Source organism: Mustela erminea, chromosome 10, assembly GCF_009829155.1.
Source record: "Mustela erminea isolate mMusErm1 chromosome 10, mMusErm1.Pri, whole genome shotgun sequence".
Taxonomy (NCBI): Eukaryota; Metazoa; Chordata; class Mammalia; order Carnivora; family Mustelidae; genus Mustela; species Mustela erminea.
Genome location: NC_045623.1, coordinates 16,292,590 through 16,319,065, shown reverse-complemented (window position 1 = coordinate 16,319,065; position 26,476 = coordinate 16,292,590). Strand labels below are relative to the sequence as shown.

Below are 26,476 nucleotides of genomic sequence, written 5' to 3'. Positions count from 1 at the left end.
ACCGGACCCAGGTGGCCCTATTGTTCCTGGATACAAGTCCCGGGCGGGGGTATGAAAGAGGACTGTTCCTTCGGGATCACTGTCCACCAGCACTGCCTGGCTCTTCTTCATGTTCCAGTTTTCATGCCTGGGCCACTCTCAGGACTCCTGGAATCCCGCACACCCCTTTCAGATGGAAGGTTCAGGCTGCAGCCCTACACTGGGCACTGGGCAGAACTCACGGGTAATCACAAAGCTGTGCGTGGAAAGAGGGGAACAGCAGCTGGACACTGATGGGGAAGGAGGGAGGGGGCAAGAGGTCATCTCTCCAGGCACCAGCTTGGTGAAATCCACCAGTCTGGATCCAGGAAACCTGAATCCTAAAGCTTGGCTTCATCCCTCAACCACCTTGTGACCCTGTACAGGTTTCACCGTTCCTGGGCCTCAGACCCCAGTAATATTAGTAGTTTAGTTTATACCAGCTAGCTCTGGCTTCGACACTCCCAACTTAGCTCCTCCTGAAAAGTCCGAGTGCTGTCCCAGTTGAGACTGGGGTCATTCTGCCCAGCAGCTGGACCCCAAGGGGCTTCCTAGTTAGATCACAACCTGGAATAGGTGTGGGGATGGGCTCCCTAGGACTTCAGTGGGTGTTGCCAGGAAGATGGGGTAGCTTTCTGGAATATGGGGGAGGCTTTATACTGTTGAACAGGGCCCTTTTAGCTCAGTCTTATCCTGACCCCAAGGGCTTTTATCAGCTGCCAACCATCCTAGGTGCAGGCTGTGTGAAGTCGGCCCTTGGCCTCTGAGAGCCCCTCCAAATGTTTTTGAAAACCTCTAAGCATACTTAAGATACTTTCACCATTATTCTCATTCCTTGTCTGTCTTTTGACTGTTAATTTCTCTAGAACCTGCGGTAGGGATCTGTCACCCGCCCAGTGGCAGGCCTGGGGAGGGATTGGGAATGGAGGTCTGGCCAGCGGGAATCCTAGAACGTCGGTGCGGAGGAGGGCGCTGGGTGGGGCCCACCTCCTTCGGTGCGGCTGGCGTCGCCGCTTTAAGGCGGCGGCGGCGCGAGCAGGTCTATGGTAATGAGCTGCCGCCACCGCGGCTGCCGCCGCCGCTCTGCAGAGCTCGCCCGCCCGCCGGGGAGGCGAGGGATCGTGGGGCTGGGCCCTTGGCCGCGGCGACAGCAGCAGTCGCGGCGGGGACGCGGGGCGCGAGCGGGCGGCGCGGGGCCGTCGAGGAGGGCCGGGGTCCGGGTGCGTAGCTACGCGGACGCAGGTGGGCCATCCCGTGGGGGCGAAGGGGGCACCTCCGGGCTCGGGGAGTCGGCAGGGCCAGGGGCGCGCGGGGCCCGCGGGCGCAGGTGGCGAAAGCCGGGCGCGCAAGTGGAGGCGCAGCGCCAGCCCGCGGTGGTCTGGGTGACCCGGGCGCGGGCCGGGAGCGGTGCGAGCCCGGGTGCGTCGGAGGGCTAAGCGCCGGGCCCCGCCGAGGCAGCGAGGCGCAGGCCCCGAGGGGCGCTCGAGTGGCCCCCGGGGACCGGCGCCACGGCCCGGGCATGAGGCGCGGCGGGGCCGGCTGGAGCCGGAGGAGGAGCCGCCGCCGCCGCTGACCCGGCCGGCCGGGAGCAGGGAGAGATGCAGAGCCGGGCAGCCCGCGCCCCCCTTCCAACGCCACTGCCGCCGCCGCCGCTGCTGCTGCCGCTGTTGCTGCTACTGCTGCTGCTGCTGCCGCCACTGCTGGGAGACCAAGTGGGGCCCTGTCGTTCCCTGGGGCCCGGGGGACGTGGCTCCTCAGGGGCCTGTGCCCCCGTGGGCTGGCTCTGTCCAGCCTCAGCTTCCAACCTCTGGCTCTACACCAGCCGCTGCAGGGATGCAGGGACAGAGCTGACTGGCCACCTGGTGCCCCACCACGACGGTCTCAGGGTCTGGTGTCCAGAATCCGGAGCTCACATCCCTCTGCCGCCAGCCCCTGAAGGCTGCCCATGGAGCTGTCGCCTCTTGGGCATTGGAGGCCACCTCTCCCCACAGGGCAAGCTCACCCTGCCCCAGGAACACCCGTGCTTAAAGGCTCCACGGCTGAGATGCCAGTCCTGCAAGCTGATGCAGACCCCAGGGCTCAGGGCAGGGGAAAGGTCAACAGAAGAGTCCATGGGCGGGCGTTGGAAAAGGAATGTGAATACAGCCCCCCAGTTCCAGCCCCCCAGCTACCAGGCCACAGTGCCTGAGAACCAGCCAGCTGGAACGCCGGTGGCATCCCTGCGGGCCATTGACCCAGATGAGGGTGAGGCAGGCCGTCTTGAGTATACCATGGATGCCCTCTTTGATAGCCGCTCCAAACATTTCTTCTCTCTGGACCCAATCACCGGCGCTGTAACCACGGCGGAAGAGCTGGATCGGGAGACCAAGAGCACCCACGTCTTCAGGGTCACGGCGCAGGATCACGGCATGCCCCGACGCAGTGCTCTGGCCACACTCACCATTTTGGTGACAGACACCAATGATCATGACCCTGTTTTTGAGCAGCAGGAATACAAGGAGAGCCTCAGGGAGAACCTGGAGGTTGGCTATGAGGTGCTCACTGTCAGAGCTACAGACGGTGATGCCCCTCCCAATGCCAATATTCTGTACCGCTTGTTGGAGGGGCCTGGCGGCAGCCCCTCAGAAGTCTTTGAGATTGACCCTCGCTCTGGGGTGATCCGAACCCGTGGCCCCGTGGATAGGGAAGAGGTAGAATCCTATCAGTTGACAGTGGAGGCAAGCGACCAGGGTCGGGACCCGGGACCACGGAGCGCCACGGCTGCTGTGTTCCTGTCTGTGGAGGATGACAATGACAATGCCCCTCAGTTCAGTGAGAAGCGCTATGTGGTCCAGGTGCGCGAGGATGTGACCCCGGGGGCTCCAGTACTCCGCGTCACAGCCTCGGATAGAGACAAGGGCAGTAATGCTCTGGTGCACTATAGCATCATGAGTGGCAATGCTCGGGGACAATTCTATCTGGATGCCCAGACTGGGGCTCTGGACGTGGTGAGCCCTCTTGACTATGAGACAACCAAGGAGTATACCCTCCGGGTTCGGGCACAAGATGGCGGCCGCCCCCCGCTCTCCAATGTCTCTGGCCTAGTGACAGTGCAAGTCCTGGATATCAATGACAATGCCCCTATCTTTGTCAGCACACCCTTCCAGGCTACTGTGCTGGAGAGTGTCCCCTTAGGCTACCTGGTTCTCCATGTCCAAGCCATCGACGCTGACGCAGGTGACAATGCCCGCCTGGAATACCGCCTTGCTGGGGTTGGACATGACTTCCCCTTTGCCATCAACAATGGCACGGGCTGGATCTCTGTCGCAGCTGAGCTGGACCGGGAAGAGGTGGATTTCTATAGCTTTGGGGTAGAAGCCCGGGACCATGGCACCCCAATGCTCACTGCTTCAGCCAGTGTCAGCGTGACCATCCTAGATGTCAATGACAACAACCCCACCTTCACCCAACCAGAGTACACTGTGAGACTCAATGAGGATGCGGCCGTGGGCACCAGCGTGGTGACAGTGTCGGCTGTGGACCGTGATGCCCACAGTGTCATCACCTACCAGATCACCAGTGGCAATACCCGCAACCGCTTTTCCATCACCAGCCAGAGTGGTGGTGGTCTGGTGTCACTTGCCCTGCCGTTGGACTACAAACTTGAGCGGCAATATGTACTAGCGGTCACAGCATCTGACGGCACGCGGCAGGACACGGCACAGGTGGTAGTGAATGTCACAGATGCCAACACCCATCGTCCGGTCTTTCAGAGCTCCCACTATACAGTGAACGTCAATGAGGACCGGCCCGCTGGCACCACGGTGGTGCTTATCAGCGCCACGGATGAGGACACAGGTGAGAATGCCCGCATCACCTACTTTATGGAGGATAGCATCCCCCAGTTCCGCATTGATGCCGACACAGGGGCTGTCACCACCCAGGCTGAGTTAGACTATGAGGACCAAGTGTCCTATACCCTGGCCATCACCGCCCGCGACAATGGCATCCCCCAGAAGTCTGACACCACCTACCTGGAGATCCTGGTGAATGATGTGAATGACAACGCCCCACAGTTCCTGCGTGACTCCTACCAGGGCAGTGTCTATGAGGATGTGCCCCCCTTCACCAGTGTCCTGCAGATCTCAGCCACTGACCGTGACTCTGGCCTTAATGGCAGGGTCTTCTACACCTTCCAAGGGGGCGATGATGGAGATGGTGATTTCATCGTAGAGTCCACGTCAGGCATCGTGAGAACCCTTCGGAGGCTAGACCGTGAGAATGTGGCCCAGTACGTTTTGCGGGCATATGCGGTAGACAAGGGGATGCCTCCAGCCCGCACGCCCATGGAAGTGACGGTCACCGTGTTGGATGTGAATGACAATCCACCTGTCTTCGAGCAGGACGAGTTTGACGTGTTCGTGGAAGAGAACAGCCCCATTGGCCTGGCTGTGGCCCGCGTCACAGCCACTGACCCCGACGAAGGCACCAATGCCCAGATCATGTACCAGATCGTGGAGGGCAACATCCCTGAGGTCTTCCAGCTGGACATCTTCTCTGGGGAATTGACTGCCTTGGTGGACTTGGACTATGAGGACCGGCCCGAATACATCCTGGTCATCCAGGCCACGTCGGCTCCCCTGGTGAGCCGGGCCACAGTCCACGTCCGCCTACTTGACCGCAATGACAACCCACCCGTGCTGGGCAACTTTGAGATCCTTTTCAACAACTACGTCACCAACCGTTCAAGCAGTTTCCCTGGGGGTGCCATTGGCCGCGTGCCTGCCCATGACCCTGACATTTCAGACAGCCTGACCTACAGTTTTGAGCGGGGGAATGAACTCAGCCTGGTCCTGCTCAATGCCTCCACAGGCGAGCTGAGGCTGAGCCGGGCACTGGACAACAACCGTCCTCTGGAGGCCATCATGAGTGTGCTGGTGTCAGGTAAGGAAGGGCCCAGGTGGCATCGGGTGGGGGTGACCCCTGGGGGAGGGCCTGGGCAGCTGTCCAATGAGGAACTGCTGACCTGCCTCTCTGCCCAGTGCCTGGCACAGAGGTTGAGGGGCCAGAGCAGCTTGGGAAGGAGCCCTAGGAATCCTAGGGCCCCGCCTGCCGCCCCAGGCTGGGCTGGGCTGGGCTGCTTTGGTTGGCTGCCCCCTGCCTACCACTGTGTGACGTGGCGGGGAAGTGCTGCAAGGCTGCCCTAGCTACGGCTGCCAAGATTGTGAAAAAAGGCGCGTGGAGAACTGGGGGGCCAGGAGAGCTGGGGGAGGGGTAGAGAAGGCTGTAGTGTGTGTGTGTGGGAGGGGGAGGTAAGCCGCCCCCTCAGCACCCCTTCATGCCTGGCAGGGTATTCCTGTGATCTCATAACAGCCTTCTGACAGAGCGGAGGGCGCTGGGGCACAGGGTTGCCGCCAAGGGGTCAGGACCCCGCAGTCGGGCCTCTTCTGGCCCCTTCTGGCTCCCGGCTGAGCCCCAGACTGGCTGAGGGGGACTTTGTCTAGTGCATTCTTTTCCCTCCAGGCAGAAAGAGCCTGGCCTGGCTACCCCTTCAGAGCTCCAGCAGGAAGTGAAGCCAGAGCTTATTGTCTCTGTCCAAACAGACCCCACTGTCAGAGGCCACCGTTTGGGGTCCAGCTTGGGGGAGGGGCTGCAGTGAAGCCAGGGGCAGGCTGAGACCTCCTGGGCCCCCTTGCCACCCCACAAGCTGTTTTGGGGATGCTGGGCCTTCTTTGCTGGCCGTGACCAGTCTGGGCTCAGGGAATGGGGTGTGGGACCAGGATGAGCAAAGGGACTGGTGGCCTTTGAGGGTAGAGCCCCCTGCTCCGGTGGGGAAAGAATAGAGTCCTGGGGCGTGGGAGCCTGGCCAGGACCCAGGCTGGGCATTCCTGCTGCTTGGCCAAGCGCTCAGCCTGCAGACTCCCTGGACAGAGGACTGGGGGAGGAGAGTTGAGTGGGGGCGGCATTCTGTCTTCTCCGTCAGCTATGGGGAGTGGCAAGGAGGGGGCCAGCCCCAGGTTGCTGAGTCCCTTCCCCAAGCTTGGGAACCACGGGCACCCCGCAGATGGGTGGGCCAGGGTACCCCACTCCAGACACATCAGGGAGGGATAGAAGAGAAGAGTCTGGCACTCCTGTCACCCCAGAGAGTCTGGGCCTGGAGGGGAATGAGAGGCATGTGGGATGCAGGGTGTGGTTCAGCCCCCTCCCCGCTCTGGGTCCTTCCCGGACAGGTGCCTCCCCTGCCCCACTCCTCAGGTGGCCCTGGGAACCCAGGCATGTGAGCTTTTAGAGGTCATGGACAAGGTTCTGTGCCTCTTGAAGCTTCAGTTTCCCTCCAGGAGCAAGTGAAGGGCTGGAGTTCCTGGATCTTTTATCCTTCTCTGTGCTGGGAGAAGTAAGCAGCAGGGAGGGATGGAAAAGAAGGGGCCTTTCCTCTTGTCCTCCCCACAGCCTGTCCTAGGTGAGAGTAGCAGGACACTGAGGAGGCCCCGCCCAACCTGCAGGCTCCTACCAGGACAGAGCTCCTGACGACAGCTCCCCTAGAACAGGAGGGAAGGCCTCAGGCTGGCCCTCTAGCCCCGGCCCCATCCTGTCCCCTCGGCCCTGACCCTTGGAGGCAGTCACCACGGCAACCCTAAAGTTCAGGGAGGCTGGGGTGAGGGGGAATTGACTCCCACTGCCTCTTTGTTTCCCTTCTCTTGTTCTTTGTCTCTCTTTCTTTCCCGCCCCTGCCCCTGCCCCTGCCCATAGGGGCCCTCCTGCTCTGCCCCTCTCTGTGGCCTTCTCCTGATCTGTGTGGCTCTCTCCTTTCCCAGTTTCTCCGTTGCTGGCTTTTTTCCTGGATCTTTGTTTTCCCCTGTTCAGTCTCCACGTTTGTGCCTCTCTGCCTTCCCCCTCTCTTGTTCCCTGGGGCTGACGCTGCCCCAGCTCTGGCTGGACGGCTCTCCTGAAGCCCCAGTTCTCCCTGCCTCTTTCTTACTCTCCTGGGACACACAGGAGCTCCCGTGCACGGTCCAGTCAGCTCCCAGAGCAGCAGACCCTATCCAGGCCTACAGCTTCCTCTGGCACATCTGCCAGGGGAGAGAGGCTTGGAGTCTGATTCTCCCACAGTCTGGGACCTGGGGCCCCTCTTCCCACCTTGCCTGGGCACCTGGTGACCCAGGTCAAGGCAGGGGAGCGGAACAAAGAGCAAGGATTGAGCAGTACGTTGATTGCTGGGGATGGGGGACCACAGAGGAGGGGGCAGGTGGCCACAGATGGTAGACCAGATGGGAAGCAACGAGACACATTGGGTGAGGGGCATGGGCGGGGCCTGGGACTGCCGAGGGGAGGCACAGGGAGGAGCGCTTGTTCTCAGCGCTGAGTGCTAGTGAGGTTTCTCTCATTCATGGGCTTTGACTGCCTCCTCCCTTCCCTAATCAGTTAGGGGCACTGTGTGGACTCTTGGGCCACTTTCTGCCTGGAGGGACTATCCCATCAAGGAATCAATGGGCAGAGGCACCAAGCACACAAGAGGCCTGTGCCAGCTCCATACCCCAGTACAGGGTAGTCTGAAAGGAGGGAAGAAGAGCCTGAGGTCATCGATCTGGGCAGGCTTCCTAAAGTAGGTGAACTTGGGTTGGTGAGAGAAGTAGGAGGACTGTGGCGTGGTATCTGGGTAGGCTAGGTGGGAAGGCACAGAATGTTTGGTGGCTGTAGACAGGAATGGGAGGAGCAGGAGTGGGTAATGACAAGCAAGCTTGCTGGCGAGAGCTGGTGGGCTTCGGCAGTCTCAGGTGATGAGGCTGGAGGGCAGGTGGGTGGACTGAGAACGGGGCTTAGATGGGTCTCTGCCTTCAGCCTTCCCAGGCTCAACTGAGCTGCCTGGGGTAGTTAGCCACCTCAAATAGGTGTGGCATAGAAGCAGAATCTATTCCCAGGTTCCTCTCTCACTCCCACCCCACCCCAGAAACACCATCTCCTGACCCGTTCCTGCCAGGGAGCCCTTTTCAACATCAACTTGGGACCCCTGCTGTGCTTTATTTTTTATTTTTTAAAAAGATTTTATTTATTTGAGAGAGAATGAGACAGAGGGAGCACAAGTTGCGGGGAGAGGTAGAGGGAGAAGCACACTTCCCTCTGAGCCAGGAGCCCTATGTGGGGCTCGAACCCAGGACCTTGGGACCATGACCTGAGCCAAAGGTAGATGCTAATGACTGAGCCACCCAGGCGCCCCCCTGTCCTCACCCCACTGTATTTTAAAGACCATTTCTTCACTATGGAGCCATCAACATCTCATTATTTACTAAACACCTACTATGTGTAGGACATTGTAATAAACAAAAACATGAATACCCTTTAGAGCCAAGCCATTTCCCCCTCCCCACTGGCTTCCAGCTTTCATTTCAGAGCTAAACAAAATCCACTGCCATGTATATGTGCATTCAGGTGTGTACGGAATTTCTGGGCTTAGAGTGTGGGTGGAGTGAGACACTAGAGTGTGTTAGCACCTGGCTGTTTATAAGTGAGTGTGTGGCCCACAGGTGTGGCAGGCATTCGGGTACGATGTGTGAGCCAAGTGGGCGATGAATAGTTGGAGGCCCACGGCCAGAGGAGGGATCAGCCTAGTGGGGCTCTTCTGGGCTTTCAGATTGGACAGCTGCCCAACCCTGTCATCACTGCCCCCCAGATCCCTCACAGCATCAGGCAACGGGTGCTGCAGCCTCTGGTAGGTGGCTCAGCTGGATTTCCTGGGGTGAGCCCCCCGCCCCGGGCTATCTTCGGCAGCCTGGAGAGTTGGGCAGGAAGAATGCTTTGTGTGGGGCGTTGCTATGGGGATAGTAGGCCTGCGCCCAAGCAGCTATGGGGCTCAGTGGGAGGGGGACTGGGTGGCCCACTGACCCAGTTCACCCCCCACTCTGCTTTGGTGGGGGAGGAGGGAGCACAGACAGGGTCAGGGGTATGGTAGTGTTGAGATATAGAGGCGGAGGGGGTAGGATGATTTTGTGGATATCTCGTGGTGCTCTGGGCCCTATAGAAAGGTAAGACATCGGCAAAATCGGGTTCTTGTGCAGGGAAGCCCAATCTGGTATAAGGGAGCCAGACTCACAGCTTGGGCAAGGAAAAGGTGCACAAACATTAAAAAATGCACCATTCTTCACAACGGAGGGTTTTGGGAAAGTATGCAAAGAGAACTTCTGAAAATCAACTCCCTCTAAGTGTCTGTGGGGGCTGATCCCTCAAGGTGTGACTTGTCTACAGGTGACATACATGTAGTTTCTTGGGCCCCTTTTGCCGATTAGAAAAGGGAGTCCATTGTGGCAACTGAGCAATGCAGGGGTGTGTGGGCTAGATCTTAGCTCCCCCTCCCTTCTCGGGGCGCTCCTACCCAGTGCTAGGTCTATGGCTTGGCATCCCCGCCCTCCCCAGCTCCACGTCAGGTACTGACCCATGGCGTTTCTCTGCAGACGGCGTGCACAGTGTGACCGCCCAGTGTGCACTGCGTGTCACCATCATCACGGATGAGATGCTCACACACAGCATCACACTGCGCCTAGAGGACATGTCGCCAGAGCGCTTCCTCTCCCCCCTACTGGGGCTCTTTATCCAGGCGGTGGCGGCCACGCTGGCCACCCCCCCAGACCACGTGGTGGTCTTCAACGTGCAGCGGGACACCGATGCCCCTGGCGGCCACATCCTCAATGTCAGCCTGTCCGTGGGCCAGCCGCCGGGGCCCGGAGGCGGGCCGCCCTTTCTGCCCTCTGAGGACCTGCAGGAGCGCCTGTACCTCAACCGCAGCCTGCTCACGGCCATCTCGGCACAGCGCGTGCTGCCCTTCGACGACAACATCTGCCTGCGCGAGCCCTGCGAGAACTACATGCGCTGTGTGTCGGTGCTGCGCTTTGACTCCTCCGCGCCCTTCATCGCCTCCTCCTCCGTGCTCTTCCGGCCCATCCACCCTGTCGGAGGTCTGCGCTGCCGCTGCCCGCCTGGCTTCACGGGAGACTACTGCGAGACTGAGGTGGATCTCTGCTACTCACGGCCGTGCGGGCCCCACGGGCGCTGCCGCAGCCGTGAGGGCGGCTACACCTGCCTCTGCCGCGACGGCTACACAGGTGAGCTGGGGGCGGGGCCTGCAGGGCTGACACCAGAGCGCAGGCGCAGACCTGGCCTAGGGCCGGGCAGCCTCCTAAGGTAGAGGTTACCCTGGCCCTAGGCAGATCTGAATTGCTTTTCTACACCTGTTGGGGAGAAAGGAGTGGGGGGGAGCCCTTCTTCTCAGAGTTCGCCTTCCACCCCCCATCTCAAGCAGTGCAAGTGAGGCCAGCACCAGCTCTAGACGCAGCCCGCTTGGGTTTGTATCTCAGCTTTGCCACGACCTTGGGCAAATTACTAAATCTGTCTGTGTCTCAGTTATTTTCAAATAGAGATAATGAATCTACTTACATCATAACACGGTTGTAAGGATTAATTTAATTAACTTAATACATGTAAAGAGCTAGTCTTTGGAAGGTGTTGGCTGTGATTTAAGAGACCCCTGGCATCAGGTGACTTGTTCTGAGTCTCACCCCACAGCTTAACTAGCCCTGAAGCGGGGCCTGGGCCTGGTCTCCGCCATTGCTGAGAGTCACCTTTTGGGCTATAAGCTGACAATCCAAGTTTCCTGCCTTGAGGGGATGGCATAGAAGAAACTGGAGGGGTTTGGGTGCAGGGCAGGATTGTTTCAGAAAGTCGTTGTACCTGAGTGACCCTGAGCAGAAGAGCTCCACTCCTGCCCAGGTGCTGGAAGAAGGGTGAGGCCTTCCTGTGGGCCTGTGACCTGGGTCTTTACACATCCCCTCCCCAGCCTCTCCCCGGTAGGCTCACTGACTCTGCTTTGTGCTCCTGCCCCTGCAGGATCCTGCTTCTCCTCAGGACACCCCCTTCTCCTCTCCTCCTTGGGCCTTTCCTTCCTAGATGGTTAGGCCTTATTCTTTCTCCTTCACAGCCATGCCCACTGGCTCCGCCAGCAGTGGCAGGCAGACCCCACCGCCTTCCCTGCTGCATCTTCCTGCCCAGAACTTGCCAGACTTGACTCCTCTCAGCTGCTGCTGTGGGTGGGGGTGGAAGGAAGGGGAGGGCTTGGGGGATGGGAGGGGAGTCTTTGTCCAAGAGGATGGGGAGGGGGGCTTAGAGTAGGCGAACAACAGTTGCCATGGAAACAAGAGCCAGTCACTAGGCACAGGAGCTGAGAACCTATCTCTAGAATCTGGGAATGGGGAGGGAGAGAAAGGGGTGGATTTTCCATCTGATGTTGTTGGAATTTTCAGCTCCTCTACTAAAATCCTGGTCTGCTCCCAAGGCTCCGTTCCCCCCTCTGTCGCATCTCCCAAGTGCACAGAGGGCCTCAGTCTGGACCCCAGGGCCCAGGGTGGGAGTTCTCTGCCCCATTCCTGAGAGTCCCCAGCTTCACACACCCCCAACTACCCCCCCTCTCCACCCAGAACTCTGACAATCCAAGTGGAAGCCTAGTCTCATCCGCAGTGGGGATACTGATCTTGGCGCCTGACAGGGACAAAAGCACCAGTGGGAGGGAGGGAGGGAGGAAGAGGTTTCGGCGCCAGCCCTGGTGTCCTGCAGGCTCTTTCCTTCAGGCACATTCACCCCTGTGGGAACAGAACACCCCCCAGCTTGCTCAGTAGCTGTGACACCAGAGGCTTACTAGGACTTGGGCCTTCTGACCAGGGGACCCGGCAGACCTGTGCGCTTGAGCCCCAAATAGGAGTACAGAAGGGCCTGGGAGCTCCAAGAACTTGCAGGGCAGCGGTATAGGGGAGGGTGGTGAGGATGCTTGGGAGAACTTGGGAGTGTTGACGGAGCTATGGCTAGGCCCCAGGGAGGCATCCCAGTTCCCCTCCACCTTCTCGCGGGCACTTGGTTATTACCCTGCCTTTTCCCCTGCCCAGGTGAGCACTGTGAGGTGAGTGCCCGCTCAGGCCGTTGCACGCCAGGTGTCTGCAAGAATGGGGGCACCTGCGTCAACCTGCTGGTGGGTGGCTTCAAGTGCGACTGCCCGTCTGGAGACTTCGAGAAGCCCTACTGCCAAGTGACCACACGCAGCTTCCCTGCCCGCTCCTTCATCACCTTCCGTGGCCTGCGCCAGCGCTTCCACTTCACCCTGGCCCTCTCGTGAGTGGCTGGGCACTGGGTGGGGGGGGCGGTGAGGGAGTGTGGTGGGAGCCTGGGGTGTCTCCCCTTCTACAGACAGAGTAAGAGGTCAGGCAGCGAAAGTGCTGGGAGCAGGCTGTTGGCAGAGCCAGGTCAGCACTTTGAGTTGCCTGTGCACTGTGCCAGCAGCCCTTCCTCACCCACCCGGGTCACTGACTGCTCCTCCTACCCACTTTCAAGGGTGGGGAGCCATGGGGTCAGGGGTCTGGTTTCAGATCCGGTGTGGGCTCATCGTCCACACTTGAGCTCCAAGGCCCATGGAGCCAAGGGCCACAGTGTCAGCCCTTTAGAGGGTTCTGCGTAGGATCAGGGGCTAGTTAGGTGGCTGGAGTGTTTGGGATTAGCTAGGTGCCCCATTCCCTGCCCCCTACCCTCAACTCCCGCTCAGGTTCGCCACCAAGGAGCGTGACGGGCTGCTGTTATACAACGGACGCTTCAACGAGAAGCATGACTTTGTGGCCCTCGAGGTGATCCAGGAGCAGGTCCAGCTCACCTTCTCTGCAGGTGACCCCGTTTGCCGCACGTCCTTGTCCATCTCCCAAAGGCCCTAGGTGTCTTGGCCCCTGATCCCAAGTCACACACACACCTCCCCCCAGCCAAACCTGGGTCCGGTCCCAACCATGAGCATACCCTCCCCATTCCCAGCCCTCATCTGCTGTCCCAGCTCACCTGGGTCCTTTCCCCAGGGGAGTCGACCACCACCGTGTCCCCATTCGTTCCTGGAGGGGTCAGTGATGGCCAGTGGCACACGGTGCAGCTGAAGTACTACAATAAGGTGGGTGTCGGAGGGGGTCAGGGAGTCAGTAGCTTCTGTCCTTGCCTCAGGTGTTCAGACTGAGGTGGTGCTTTATCTAGGGGCTGGGCGGCTGGTCATGGCACTTCTGGCTGAAAGGGAAGGAGATGGGTGGGCTGGGCCGTTCCCCTTTTACCACTGTGTGGTGCTCGATGCTCCATGTCCTATTAGACAGGCATGGACTCCAGACACTGTTGAGGAAGGCAGGTAAGAACGTAGGTCCTGTGAGCACACTGAATGTGCATGTGTGTATACACTCAAATGCGTGTGTACAAAAGAGTGTTTGCAGGTGCTGGTGTCTCTGTGCCTGGCCCGTGAACCTTGTGAGCTCCTTGTTCATGGTTCTCCTTGTCTGCCATCTCTGTCCACAGCCACTGTTAGGGCAGACGGGGCTCCCACAGGGCCCATCGGAACAGAAGGTGGCTGTGGTGACTGTGGATGGCTGTGACACAGGGGTGGCCCTGCGCTTTGGAGCTGTCTTGGGCAACTACTCCTGTGCTGCCCAGGGCACCCAGGGGGGCAGCAAAAAGTGAGTGGGGTGGGGGGAGGGCTGGGGCATGGGGTGCAGTGTGGGACCAGGTAGGGAGGGCAGGTTGAGATAGTGGGCCTGAGGGGGCCTGGAAATGGAAACCAATCCAGGTGAAGGCCCTCCCTCCCCTTGCTTCCCTTAGCCCCTGCTCAGCCTTCTACAGGGGTTTGGGGAGGGGGGTGGAAGCGGCAAGAATAGGGGATTAGGGCAGGGTTTGGAAGGTGGGTATGAGGTGAGGTGAGAGCAGCTCCAGGTTGGGGTGCCTCCCTTCCCCTGTGCTGTTCTTCAGGGACCCTTGGGCTCTTGGTCTCCCTGGCCTGGTGGCAGGGAGAGGGGAGAAGGAAGAGCCGGAAGACCCCCCATTTTTGCTTCTCCAGGTCTCTGGACCTGACAGGGCCCCTGCTGCTGGGTGGGGTCCCCGACCTGCCTGAGAGCTTTCCGGTCCGCACTCGGCACTTTGTGGGCTGCATGAGGAACCTGCAGGTGGACAGCCGGCATGTGGACATGGCTGACTTCATTGCCAACAATGGCACTGTGCCTGGTATGGGAGCCTGGGGCAGGGGCCAGGCCCAGAGCCTGGGGTGGAAAGGAGGGCTGTGCTGGTATGGGGACGTGGTGGGGGTTTCAGAGGCCCCTCCGGCCACAGGTTTCCAGTTTGGAGCCCCGAGGGAGCCCCTCTCTCTCCCTTCTAGGCTGCCCTGCCAAGAAGAACGTGTGTGACAGCAGTACTTGCAACAACGGGGGCACCTGTGTGAACCAGTGGGACGCATTCAGCTGCGAGTGTCCTCTGGGCTTCGGGGGCAAGAGCTGTGCCCAGGGTAGGAGAGGCTGCCAGCAGCGGCCAAGGCCCGAGAGCTGTCGACAATGCTGGGAACGCTGGCAGGGTCGGGGAAGGCACTGGGCAGGGCCCAGCCAAGCTGGGCTGTGGGCGGAAAAGCGTGTCTGGGCAGAGTCCTGAGAGGGTAGCGCTGGAGACAAAGGGCCCAGTCAGAGGCAGGCCTGGGCACAGTGTGGGGCGGGCCCTGGACAGGTAAATGTTCTGGAGGGCGGGGCCAGCTCGGGGCGTGGGCACTGGGAGAGGCAGTGCCCTACCTCCAGCGGAGCCTGCCCCTCTGAGCATCACACCCCCTGGGGCACTTGGCCACTCCATCCTCAGAGTCTGCCTTTATCTGCCTTCCCAGAAATGGCCAACCCGCAGCGCTTCCTGGGCAGCAGCCTGGTGGCCTGGCACGGCCTCTCGCTGCCCATCTCTCAGCCCTGGCACCTCAGCCTCATGTTCCGCACGCGTCAGGCCAACGGTGTCCTGCTGCAGGCTGTCACCAGGGGGCGCAGCACCATCACCCTGCAGGTGAAGCAGGGAGGGGTAGGGGGCAGGCAGGCCCTGAGCTGGGCCAGGGTAGCCTCCCCGGCTGGCCTGTCTTAGAGGGCTGGGTGGGGTCTTTCCTTTTTCCAAGCCAGTAGCAGCTCCGTCCAGTTGTTGGATCACTGCTGCCATCTATTGGCCGCAAGGGAAATAATACGCTTTCCTCTGGGACCTCAGTGGTGCCGGAGGATGGGTTTGGTGGGCCAGCAGAAGGGCAGTGTGCTGCAAGAGCCAATGAAGGCAGGCTGCTGACCCTTTTTTCTTCTCTTCTGGTGAAGCTAAGGGAAGGCCATGTGGTGCTGAGTGTGGAGGGCACAGGGCTGCAGGCCTCGTCTCTCCGGTTGGAGCCAGGCCGGGCCAATGACGGCGACTGGCACCATGCACAGCTGGCACTAGGAGCCAGTGGGGGCCCCGGCCATGCCATCCTGTCCTTCGACTATGGGCAGCAGCGGGCAGAGGGCAACCTCGGGCCCCGGCTGCATGGGCTGCACCTGAGCAACATTACCGTCGGGGGAGTGCCGGGGCCGGCCGGTGGCGTGACCCGCGGCTTCCGGGGCTGTCTGCAGGTGGGTGGCCTCCTCTGTCTTCCCCTCCTCTCCATCAGGAGGCCCGCTTCATGGAGGGCCAACATTGCTTGTGTCCCTCCCAGGGCGTGAGGGTAAGCGAGACGCCCGAGGGGGTTAGCGGTCTGGACCCTAGCCGCGGGGAGAGCATCAATGTGGAGCCAGGCTGCAGCCTGCCAGACCCTTGTGACTCGAACCCGTGTCCTGCCAACAGCTACTGCAGTGATGACTGGGACAGCTATTCCTGCAGCTGTGATCCAGGTGTGCCAGGGGCCCGGGGAAATGAGCAGGTGGGCACGTCCTGGGGTCTGACTTCAGCTCTGCTGTGTGACCCAAAGCCAATCACATGACCTCTCTGAGCCGTGTCTCCTGCACTACAAAGCTGTGGCCAACCTGTAGGGTTCACAAGTGGAAGGTGGCAGAGTGAGGGCAGGTTTAAACGAAGTGCCAGGGAAGGGTAGGGATTGACCCTCTGTCATCTTTACGATCCTAGGTTACTATGGTGACAACTGTACTAATGTGTGTGACCTGAACCCATGTGAGCATCAGTCTGTGTGTATCCGAAAGCCCAGCGCCCCCCATGGCTACACCTGCGAGTGTCCCCAAAATTACCTTGGGCCATATTGTGAGACCAGGTGAGTGGACCCAGAAGTGCAGCAGCCTGTCCCTAAGGTAGGGGGGGTGTTCCCCTTAGAGCACTAGGAACTGGGTTGAGCTACAGCCACCATCAGAGGGTCACACGAGGCTGCAGCAGGCAGGCATGGCAGAGGGAGCTCATGTCTGCCTGGGCCTCTCTCTGCAGGATTGACCAACCTTGCCCCCGAGGCTGGTGGGGACACCCCACGTGTGGCCCATGCAACTGTGACGTCAGCAAAGGCTTCGACCCAGACTGCAACAAGACAAGCGGCGAGTGCCACTGCAAGGTGATTGCCCTGACCTGGGCCTCCACATGGCCGTTTGGGCCTGTGAGGGGAGGCAGTGGGGAAAGCCTTCCCACAGAGAGCTCAGGGCTGTGTGCTCTTGCTATGATGGGGGATACAGTTGGCCACGTGCTCTTCTGTGTCTGCTGTTTGGGGGGGACCCGAGACCTGTACTTTACCATGGAGCTCTAGGCCAGCTGTACTGGCTGTTTGCAGCCCACTCTGACTGGTGGTGTCTTATTGATGAGCTACCCTGCAAATTTTTACTAGTTAAATTTTTTTTTAAATGATTTTGTTTTTGCAAGAGAGAGAGCGAGTGTATGAGAGTGAGCCTGTGTGGACAGGAGTAGGGGTAGGGACAGAGGGAGAAGCAGGCTCCTGCTGAGCAGGGAGCCCGATGTGGGGCTTGATTCCAGGACCTTGGGATCATAATGTGAGCTGAAGGCAGACACTTAACTGACTGAGCCACCCAGGGGCCCCTAAATATTTTGAATACCACTCCTGAGGGGACCTAAAGTCAGCAAGCCTCTCTCTAGCGGGGCCACAGCCTAAAAGACCCGTGAGTATCCTGGAGAGACAGAGCCTGAGCCAGTGATCCATGTTGTCTGTCCTCCCTCTCAGGAGAACCACTATCGGCCCCCGGGCAGCCCCACCTGCCTCCTCTGTGACTGCTACCCCACGGGCTCTTTGTCCCGCGTCTGTGACCCCGAGGATGGCCAGTGTCCATGCAAGCCAGGCGTCATTGGGCGCCAGTGTGACCGCTGTGACAACCCCTTTGCTGAGGTCACCACCAATGGCTGTGAAGGTAGGATTCCCACGATGGGTCGGTGGCTCTCCTGCTGTGTGCCAGGTCTCAGCATGCCAGGGAGGCCAGGAGCAGGGGCTGGTTGCAGGCCTGAGACTGCTGAGGGAGGGCTGGAAGCCCGAGCACAGCTCCGGGGGGCAGCTGCTTCTGGGTGACCCTGTGTGCTTCCTTGCAGTGAATTATGACAGCTGTCCACGGGCCATCGAGGCTGGGATCTGGTGGCCCCGTACCCGCTTTGGGCTGCCTGCTGCTGCCCCCTGCCCCAAAGGCTCCTTTGGTAGGTGCTGGAAGCTTAGAATGTGATACTGTGGACTCAGTCTCTCATCCCTGGGATGAGGGTGGGAAGCCCTTGGCTGCAAATCCTGGGATCTCTCTCTGGAGATTTCATGTCCCCTCTTTCCTTGGTGCTCTGTTCCTCTGCTCCCAAAGTTGCTGGGATGAGAGGCACCTCTATCTTTAACTCTTATGAAAAATGCTGACAAAGCTGCAGCATGCCTGCCATGGGGATGGATTCTAGAGATTCAAAGAGGAATCAAACAGCGTTCCCATCTGCAGCTCACGTCCTGGAATGGGAGTCTTGCCACTCACAAGGAAGCCATTCTGGGGATTAGGGGCTGTTGGGTGTAAGACACCCCCCCCCCCCCAGGATGGGGGTTGGTGCTGGTCCTTGGATCAATGATGATCAGAGTTCATAAGCAGAGAGCGGCAGGGAGCCCAGACTGATGGCAGCATAGGGGCAGCGATGCTGGGGTCTTGAGAACACACACCCCGTGCTCCTGGAGTCCTCCCTCAGGCCAATCTGGCAGAGGTCTGGGCTCTAGTGTTCTCCAGAGTTGTCTTCCTCTTCTGAGCTGGGCTGCAGGAGGGCAGGGCCCTTGTTGGCTTATTCCTGTCTCTGGCCCATGAGGTGCTGGACCCCAGGAACTCAGGCAGGTCCTGGAAGCCTCCTGTATCTCTCCTGAGGCCTGCCCTCTGGGCTTCCTCCCCCCAGGGACCGCCGTGCGCCACTGTGATGAGCACAGGGGATGGCTCCCCCCAAGCCTTTTCAACTGCACGTCGGTCACCTTCTCAGAGCTGAAGGGCTTTGTAAGTCAATCTCTTCATCGCTAGCTCCTCTCTCCCCTCCCTGCTGCCGGCTTTGAGAGAGGGGCTTCTGAAACTCGAGGCCCTGCCTCCCGGGGCCTCCACATGGAGTGGCACTTCTCCCCTTTCCTGAGGCCCTTTTATTCCTGAGTTCCAGCTCTGTCCTCCTGTGCTGACCTCCTCTGCTCCCTGTCCTGTCTGGCTCCATCCTAGGCTGAGCGGCTGCAGCGGAACGAATCGGGCCTGGACTCTGGGCGCTCCCAGCGACTGGCCCTGCTTCTGCGCAATGCCACGCAGCACACAGCAGGCTACTTTGGCAGCGACGTCAAGGTGGCCTACCAGCTGGCCACACGGCTGCTGGCGCACGAGAGCGCCCAGCGGGGCTTTGGGCTGTCCGCCACACAAGATGTGCACTTCACCGAGGTGGGGCTTGGATGGGGCAGGGCTGGCTTGTTAGATGGGGGTCATGGTGAGTGAGCCTGTTCCTGGGGCAACTTGGGGGCCATCCTGCCTTTGGGGAGGGACCTCCCCGCTGGCCTGAGGCCTCCAGGAGCTCCCTTGAGCTGTGGAATTTAGAGTATCTCTTTCTAGCCCTTTTTTCTAGTAAGGTGCTGTTAGAAGCTATTGTTTGTATTGGGGCCTGGTATGACCAGGCTCCTCAGAGCAGAGGCCCTGCCCACTGTGCCACGGTGGGGAGAGGTCAGCCTCTAATACCTGGGTGGGGGTCCAGGACCAGGGCCCAGAAGCCCTTAGCTGCAGAAGGAGGAGAGAAGGTCTGAGGGAGGGGCATGGTTCGGATGGGTCGCCCTGGCTGGTCTAGGCACAGGTGTGCCAGGTGGCGGGGAGGCGAAGGCCCCGGGTTATAGCACCGTGACCACGCCCACCCTAGAACCTGCTGCGGGTGGGCAGCGCCCTCCTAGACGCAGCCAACAAGCGGCACTGGGAGCTGATCCAGCAGACGGAGGGTGGAACGGCCTGGCTGCTCCAGCACTACGAGGCCTACGCCAGCGCGCTGGCCCAGAACATGCGGCACACCTACCTGAACCCCTTCACCATCATCACGCCCAACATTGGTGAGCCTGGGTCAGGGCGGGGCTTGTGCACGGAACCCCCGGCATGGCCTGCTGGGCTGGGTGCCCACCTGCCTAGCCAAGGGTCTGAACTGTGACCCTCTCCCCAGTCATCTCTGTGGTTCGCTTGGACAAGGGGAACTTTGCTGGGGCCAAGCTGCCCCGCTATGAGGCGCTGCGTGGGGAACGGCCCCCAGACCTTGAGACAACGGTCATTCTGCCTGATTCTGTCTTTCGAGGTCAGTGGGGAGCTGCAGTGGGGGTCGGGAGCCCGGCTGGGGCGTCTGTGCAGGGCCCAGCTGAGTGGACAGTGTCCTGATCCTAGAAACACCAACCATGGTCCGGCCTGCGGGCCCTGGAGAGGCCCAGGAGTCTGAGGAGCTGGCCCGGCGTCAGCGGCGGCACCCAGAGCTGAGCCAGGGTGAGGCCGTGGCCAGTGTCATTATCTACCGCACCCTGGCTGGGCTGCTGCCCCATAACTACGACCCAGACAAGCGCAGCCTGAGGTGAGCGGCCGAAGAGATGAGGATGGGGTGGGGATGCAGGGTGGATGAGTGCGGGAGCATGGAGAGAGGCCGGGGCCGGGGGTATCCCCCAGCATTGCAGGGTGTCCCCTCAGCCACCAGACGGCCCTAGTGACTGTATGCCTACCTGTTCCTCATCAGAGTCCCCAAACGGCCGGTCATCAACACGCCTGTGGTGAGTATCAGCGTCCATGATGACGAGGAGCTGCTGCCCCGAGCCCTGGACAAGCCGGTCACCGTGCAGTTCAGGCTGCTGGAGACAGAAGAACGCACCAAGCCCATCTGTGTCTTCTGGAACCATTCCATCCTGTGAGCCTGCACTGGACTTTGGGCAGAGAGCCAGGTCCCTGGGTGCCTTCCCTTCTTCATCTCCTGACTCTGCCTCCCCTCCCACAGGGTCAGCGGCACTGGTGGCTGGTCAGCCCGAGGCTGTGAGGTCGTCTTCCGCAACGAGAGCCATGTCAGCTGCCAGTGCAACCACATGACGAGCTTCGCCGTGCTCATGGATGTGTCCCGGCGGGAGGTTAGACCCCCAGTGGGGAATTGGGGGGCCAGGGGCATGCTTGGAGCTAGGGGTGGGGGCCCAGGGCTCTGGGCTGGATGCTCAGGCCCAGCCCTTCCTAACTCTCCTGGCCCCCCTGCCCTGCAGAATGGGGAGATCTTGCCACTGAAGACACTGACCTACGTGGCCCTAGGGGTCACCTTGGCTGCCCTGCTGCTCGCCTTCCTCTTCCTCACAGTCCTGCGTGCCCTCTGCTCCAACCAGCATGGCATCCGACGGAACCTGACTGCTGCCCTGGGCCTGGCGCAGCTGGTCTTCCTCCTAGGAATCAACCAGGCTGACCTCCCTGTAAGACCTCTTTCCTTACCCAGAAACCATCCATAGCTCGCAGTCCTCCCTGGCTGCCTAGGAGTCCTCCCTGGCTGTCTGCCCCAGTCCCTGCTTCTGCAGCAGCAGCTCCGATGAGCTCAGCCCCACACCTAGCCCACGGTTTCCTGTTCTCGAGCTCTCCCTCACTTCCCTGGCACCTTAGAAGTACCTCTCTCTGGCCCACACTTCCCAAAGCACCACCCAACACCCCGGCCCTCCCTGTCTGCCTAATAAGTCAGAATCTGTGCCCTGGGGGTGCCCTGGTCACTGACCTGGCGTGGCTGGGCCCCCAGTTTGCTTGCACAGTCATTGCCATCCTGCTGCACTTCCTGTACCTCTGCACCTTCTCCTGGGCCTTGCTGGAGGCCCTGCACCTGTACCGGGCGCTCACCGAGGTGCGCGACGTCAATGCTGGCCCTATGCGCTTCTACTACATGCTGGGCTGGGGCGTGCCCGCCTTCATCACAGGTACCGCCACCCCATTCCCAGTCTGAGGCTCTACATTTCCAAGCCCAGGGTCCACCTTCGTGCCATGTTCTCTCCATCCACGCCCCTGTGCCCCAGGCCAAGTCCTCCTCTCAGCCCCTGATGCTTCCCACCAAGGGCTGGGTCCCCCATCCTGGAGAGGTCGGCAGGGACACAGGGTGGGTGGAGCCCTTCATCCCCTGTACCTGGCCCCGTGAGCCCACGTGACCCCTGACTGATTCCCAAGGCCCTACCACTGCTTCCCCTGCTGTTGTCACTGTACCCCCAGGTCTAGCTGTGGGCCTGGACCCTGAGGGCTATGGGAACCCGGACTTCTGTTGGCTGTCCATCTATGACACGCTCATCTGGAGTTTTGCTGGTCCTGTGGCCTTCGCAGTCTCAGTAGGTGTCAGAGTGGGCTGAGGGCCAGCAGGCTTTGTGTGTCCTCAGGGTCCCCTTCAGGAGTGGTGCCACTGCTGGGCCCCCGTGGGGTGGGGTAGGAGCTGTCTGTCCCCTGATGATGCCCCTCCCCAATCTCCTGCCCCGCCAGATGAGTGTCTTTCTGTACATCCTGGCGGCCCGGGCCTCCTGTGCTGCCCAGCGGCAGGGCTTCGAGAAGAAAGGCCCCGTGTGAGTATGGGGTGTGGGTGCCTGGGCAGTGGGCAGTGGGCTGGCTGTGGTGCAGGGGGCCTCCGGGCCGGGCTCACAGCTCCACCTCTCCAGCTCAGGCCTGCGGCCCTCCTTTGCCGTCCTCCTGCTGCTGAGCGCCACGTGGCTGCTGGCATTGCTGTCTGTCAACAGTGACACCCTTCTCTTCCACTACCTCTTTGCTGCCTGCAATTGTGTCCAGGTGCCTGGCTGTGCCCTGTGGAAGTGGGGGGTGGGATCTGGCCGTGGGGGCCCAGACGGGCACTTAGCTGCTGCCTGTTGCCTGCCAGGGCCCCTTCATCCTCCTCTCCTACGTGGTGCTTAGCAAGGAGGTCCGGAAAGCGCTCAAGTTTGCCTGCAGCCGCAAGGCCAGCCCTGACCCTGCACTGACCACCAAGTCCACCCTGACCTCGGTGAGGGGGCCGGGGGCCAGGGACATGGAGGGCTCTGTGGCCGGGAGGAAGAGGCAGGAGCCCCAAAGAGCTCGTTCTCTGTGCTTTGTGCCCCACTCTTTCTGCACTCCAATATCCTTTCTCAGGAGGAGGAAGGGCTGGGGAAATGGTATGTGTGGCCCAGGAAGAGCAGGATTTGGGGCTGGCGAGGGTTTGACTCAAGAGAGATGGGAGTGAAGCTAGGAAGAACAAGGCCAGGAAGGGGCCAAGACAAGTGATGCAGTCATGGGTACCCAACGTCTGAGAATCCCTGGAGCATCTTGGTAAATTTTGTGTCTCCCACTCTTGGGAGATCATTCCTAGTACCAGCTTTTACCAGGTAGCCGTCTCGTGGAGCTGAGTCCAGGGTGCTTAGTGTGCATGGGGCTTGCACAGAGCTACATCCACTACCAGGCCCTGATATGGGGTTGTGTGTGGCTGAGATATGGGGCCTCTCTCCTCCAGAGCTGGGCATGTGAGAGGTAGACCTTAGGGCAAGCTCCCTCGGCCCTTCCATTCCCCATCCTGGGGCCGTCTCATCCTGCTCCCCCACTTACTGACCGCTCCGTTCCCTGCTTAGTCCTACAACTGCCCCAGCCCCTATGCGGATGGGCGGCTGTACCAGCCCTATGGAGACTCAGCCGGCTCTCTGCACAGTGCCAGCCGCTCGGGCAAGAGTCAGCCCAGCTACATCCCCTTTTTGCTGAGGTGAGCATTGGGGTTCGGGGTGTCGGCAAGGGGCTCAGAGCACCACGCAGGCTGGAGGCCAGGCCAGCCACCTGCTGGGAGTCGTATAGCACACAGGGAGCTGACATGCATGACAACTTAAATTAGAAGCAGGAGGGGCACAGGGCAGGAACTGGGAACCCGGAGAGAGAGAAAAGAATGGGACACTGGGCAAGGGGCTGGGCTGAGCCCTCCAGCATGGTCTTGTCTTCTCAGGGAAGAGTCCACACTTAACCCCGGCCAAGGGCCCCCCGGCCTGGGGGACCCAGGCAGCCTATTCCTGGAAGGTCAAGATCAGCAGCATGGTGAGAAAGGAAGCTCGTGCTGGCCGGTCGGGGGGCAGCTGCCTGGCTTTCGCGGAGGGTGTGCAGAGGCGGGTGGGTCAGCTCTGATCTCTTCCCTGTCTCCCAGACCCTGACACAGACTCTGACAGTGACCTATCCCTGGAAGATGACCAGAGTGGTTCCTATGCCTCTACTCACTCGTCAGACAGCGAGGAGGAGGAAGAGGAGGAGGAGGAAGGGGCCGTCTTCCCTGGAGAGCCGGGCTGGGACAGCCTGCTGGGGCCTGGCGCCGAGAGACTGCCCTTGCACAGTACCCCTAAGGGTGGGCCAGCGCCAGGGCTGTGGCCTTTGAGGGGGCAGTGGGAGGGCAGAGAGCCAGGGACTCCTGGGGTGGTGACTTTCCCTGTTGTCTGCCTTCTCTGGGCCTTATCTACATCCTTTCTCCACCAGATGGGGGCCCAGGGCCCGGGAAGGCCCCCTGGCCAGGAGACTTTGGGACCACAGCAAAGGAGAGTAGTGGCAATGGGGCCTCTGAGGAGCGCCCGTGGGAGAATGGAGATGTCCTGCCTCGGGAGGGGTCCCTTGGCCCCCTTCCAGGCCCCTCTGCCCAACCTCACAAAGGTGAGTGGGGCATGCCCAGCTGCCATGGTCCCCCATTTGGCAGCCTCCTACTTCACATTTCCCTTGTGGCTGGTAGGGCTCTCTAGGGCAGCTCCCTGACCCATCGCCTGCTCCTCATGGCGCCTGCCCCCCCACCCCGGCCCACAGGCATCCTCAAGAAGAAGTGTCTGCCCACCATCAGTGAGAAGAGCAGCCTTTTACGGCTACCCCTGGAGCAAGGCACAGGGTCTTCTAGGGGCTCCTCAGCCAGCGAGGGCAGCCGGGGCGGGCCCCCTCCCCGCCCTCCTCCCCGGCAGAGTCTCCAGGAGCAGCTGAACGGGGTCATGCCCATCGCCATGAGTATCAAGGCAGGCACAGTGGATGAGGACTCGTCGGGCTCCGAGTGAGTGGGGCTGGCTGGGTGGGACAGGGGGCAGCCCCACAGAGCCCCTGGCTGGGCTCAGAGCCACTTCCAGGCCTCCCCAGGCTGCTGTGGCCGGCAGTCGGGGAACCAATGGGTTGGTGTAGCCCAGCTCCCTTACTGTGACGTGCCCGCAAACCATGGGGGCCCATGGGGTCAGCTCAGCCTGCATCAGGCGAAGTGAGGGAGGGTGGGGAGCTGGGGGTTGCTTTCCTGTTTCCTTCTCCTGGTGGAAGCTTCTCACTGTCTTCTCTGCTCCAACTAACCCCCTGTCTGCCTTTTCTGTCACTTTCCTTTCCTGCCTCTCCAGATTTCTCTTCTTTAACTTCCTGCATTAACCCTGGGCCGGTGGTTCCTACACCCTGCGGCTCCTTTACCTTCCCCAGCTGCACTCATGCCCCACTCCTGTCTTGTGCTTTATCCTGCCCCTGCTCCCCACCGCCTGCCCGCAGCAGCGACGAAACGTCCATCTGAGGAGCCTGGGCCTTGCCGGGAGGGGCACCCACCCCACCCAAGGCCATCTAGTGCCAACTCCCTCCCCCACCATCCCTTTCACTGCACTTTGGACCCCTGGGGCCAACATCTCCAAGACAAAGTTTTTCAGAAAAGAGGAAAAAAAGAATTTAAAAAAGGATCTCCACTCTTCATGACTTCAGGGATTAATTTTTTTTATATGCTGGAAACTGACTCCCCTTTCCCTTCCCAAAGAGGATAGGACCTCCCAGGATACTTCCCAGCCTCTCCTCAGTTTCCCATCTGCTGTGCCTCTGGGAGGAGAGGGACTCTCGGGGGGCCTGCCCCTCATTTGCCATCACCAAAAGGAAAGGACAAAGCCACATGCGCCCAGGGCATCGAGCCCTGCCGGCTGCACCCCGGCGGGCCTCAGTGTGGTGAGGGCATCAAAGACAAGGGCACTCCTCACCCTGCCTGTGCTGCCCCTCCCAGGAACTGAAAAAGCCCCGTCCGGAGAGGGGGCAGAAGGACTCCGTGCCCCCGGACCCCCAAATGCTGCATGAACACATTTTGAGGGGAACCCGTGCCCCTGGGTGGAGGCCGGGCCACCCCAGCCCCTCTCCTTTCCCTGGACTCTGGCCATGTGCTACAGCCCAGGCGTTTGCTCAGTTCGCTGACCCAAAAGTGCTTCATTTCCCTGCCTGACCCACCCGGGGAAGGCCAGTCACATGTTCAGTTGCGCTTCTTTGCTGTGGTGTGGGTGGGACAGGGAGGAAGAGTAAGGCCAGGGCTGGCTCAGTTGCCCCCAGAAGTCTCAAGCACAGGTCTCAAGTCCGGGTTCTGGTGTCCACACAGCCATCCCCGCAAGATCAGACAAATCCCATTTTGTCTGATTACTGTGGCCTCCGAGATGTGTTCTATTTTTAACCCCTTTTCGGAATTGGCTCTCTTCTTCAAAGGACCAGGTCCTGTTCCTCTTTCTTCCCCTTCTGCCACGCCCATCCTCAGCTCCCTGCGAAGAGAGAGTTAATATATATTTTTATTTATTTGCTTTTTATGTTGGGATGGGTTCATGTCCGGTCCCAGGGGGTCTGATGTGGCCATGACAGGTCAGGTGGGTGCCCAGCATTCCTGGCGTGGGGGGGTTGAGGCCCTTTCCCTCGCTCCAGGCTCTCATCTCTTGCCTCCGCTCCTCCTGCCACCCCAGTTTTGCCAACCACTGTTCATTTGAGTTACCGTGTACGCTGAGCATGTATTCCCCACTTGTCACTGACTTTCTTCTGGAGCAGGTGGCTAGAAAGAGGCTATGGGTGGGAAAAAAAAAAATGTTCCTGTCTCTCACGTGTAAGGCTGGTTGCTCGGTTTTTCTGCCATGGATTCTCCCCCTGAACCCTCCCCTCAGCAATTCCTACAAAGGGTTAAAAATTTAACTGGTTTTTAACTACTGATGACTTGACTTAAAAAATACAAAGATGCTGGATGCTAACTTGATACTAACCATCAGATTGTACAGTTTGATTGTTACTGTAAATACAGTAGGGTTTTGTGTTTGTTTTTTTCATTTCCCCATACCACTGAATAAACTGTCGTTCTGTGCGGGTTGAGCACCATCATCTTGTTTCTGTGGGGTGCCCTGTGCTTCCTGAGCGAGGCTCTGGAAAACACGAGCAGGCAGGGCCGTGGGAGGGCCCAGAGGTCAGGGGACTCGGATGTCACTTGGCCAGTGAGCTAGCCTCACCACCAG

At 60.2% G+C, this 26,476-nt stretch overlaps 1 protein-coding gene across 4 annotated transcripts; it reads left to right on the top strand.

Annotated features, from left to right (window-relative positions):
• Positions 1–1,454: 1,454 nt before the first annotated feature.
• Positions 1,455–26,342, top strand: CELSR2 (cadherin EGF LAG seven-pass G-type receptor 2). 4 transcript variants are annotated; one of them, XM_032361359.1, is made up of 34 exons: positions 1,455–4,941; positions 9,444–10,091; positions 11,922–12,144; positions 12,572–12,687; positions 12,870–12,958; positions 13,348–13,505; positions 13,883–14,046; positions 14,198–14,323; positions 14,687–14,853; positions 15,147–15,434; positions 15,518–15,692; positions 15,925–16,066; positions 16,234–16,354; positions 16,973–17,156; positions 17,332–17,433; positions 18,148–18,242; positions 18,453–18,662; positions 19,129–19,312; positions 19,420–19,548; positions 19,635–19,815; positions 19,975–20,142; positions 20,230–20,356; positions 20,483–20,683; positions 20,998–21,172; positions 21,459–21,571; positions 21,720–21,799; positions 21,893–22,019; positions 22,108–22,230; positions 22,829–22,956; positions 23,191–23,279; positions 23,386–23,580; positions 23,709–23,879; positions 24,027–24,261; positions 24,988–26,342. In XM_032361359.1, the coding sequence occupies exons 1-34, from the start codon at positions 1,617–1,619 to the stop codon at positions 24,992–24,994; spliced, it is 8,766 nt and encodes a 2,921-aa protein (XP_032217250.1). In that variant the 5' UTR covers positions 1,455–1,616; the 3' UTR covers positions 24,995–26,342. The 4 variants fall into 4 exon arrangements, with proteins under 4 accessions (XP_032217250.1, XP_032217249.1, XP_032217247.1 ...); XM_032361358.1 differs by having other exon boundaries at positions 24,732–26,342; XM_032361356.1 differs by having other exon boundaries at positions 24,590–26,342.
• Positions 26,343–26,476: the final 134 nt, after the last annotated feature.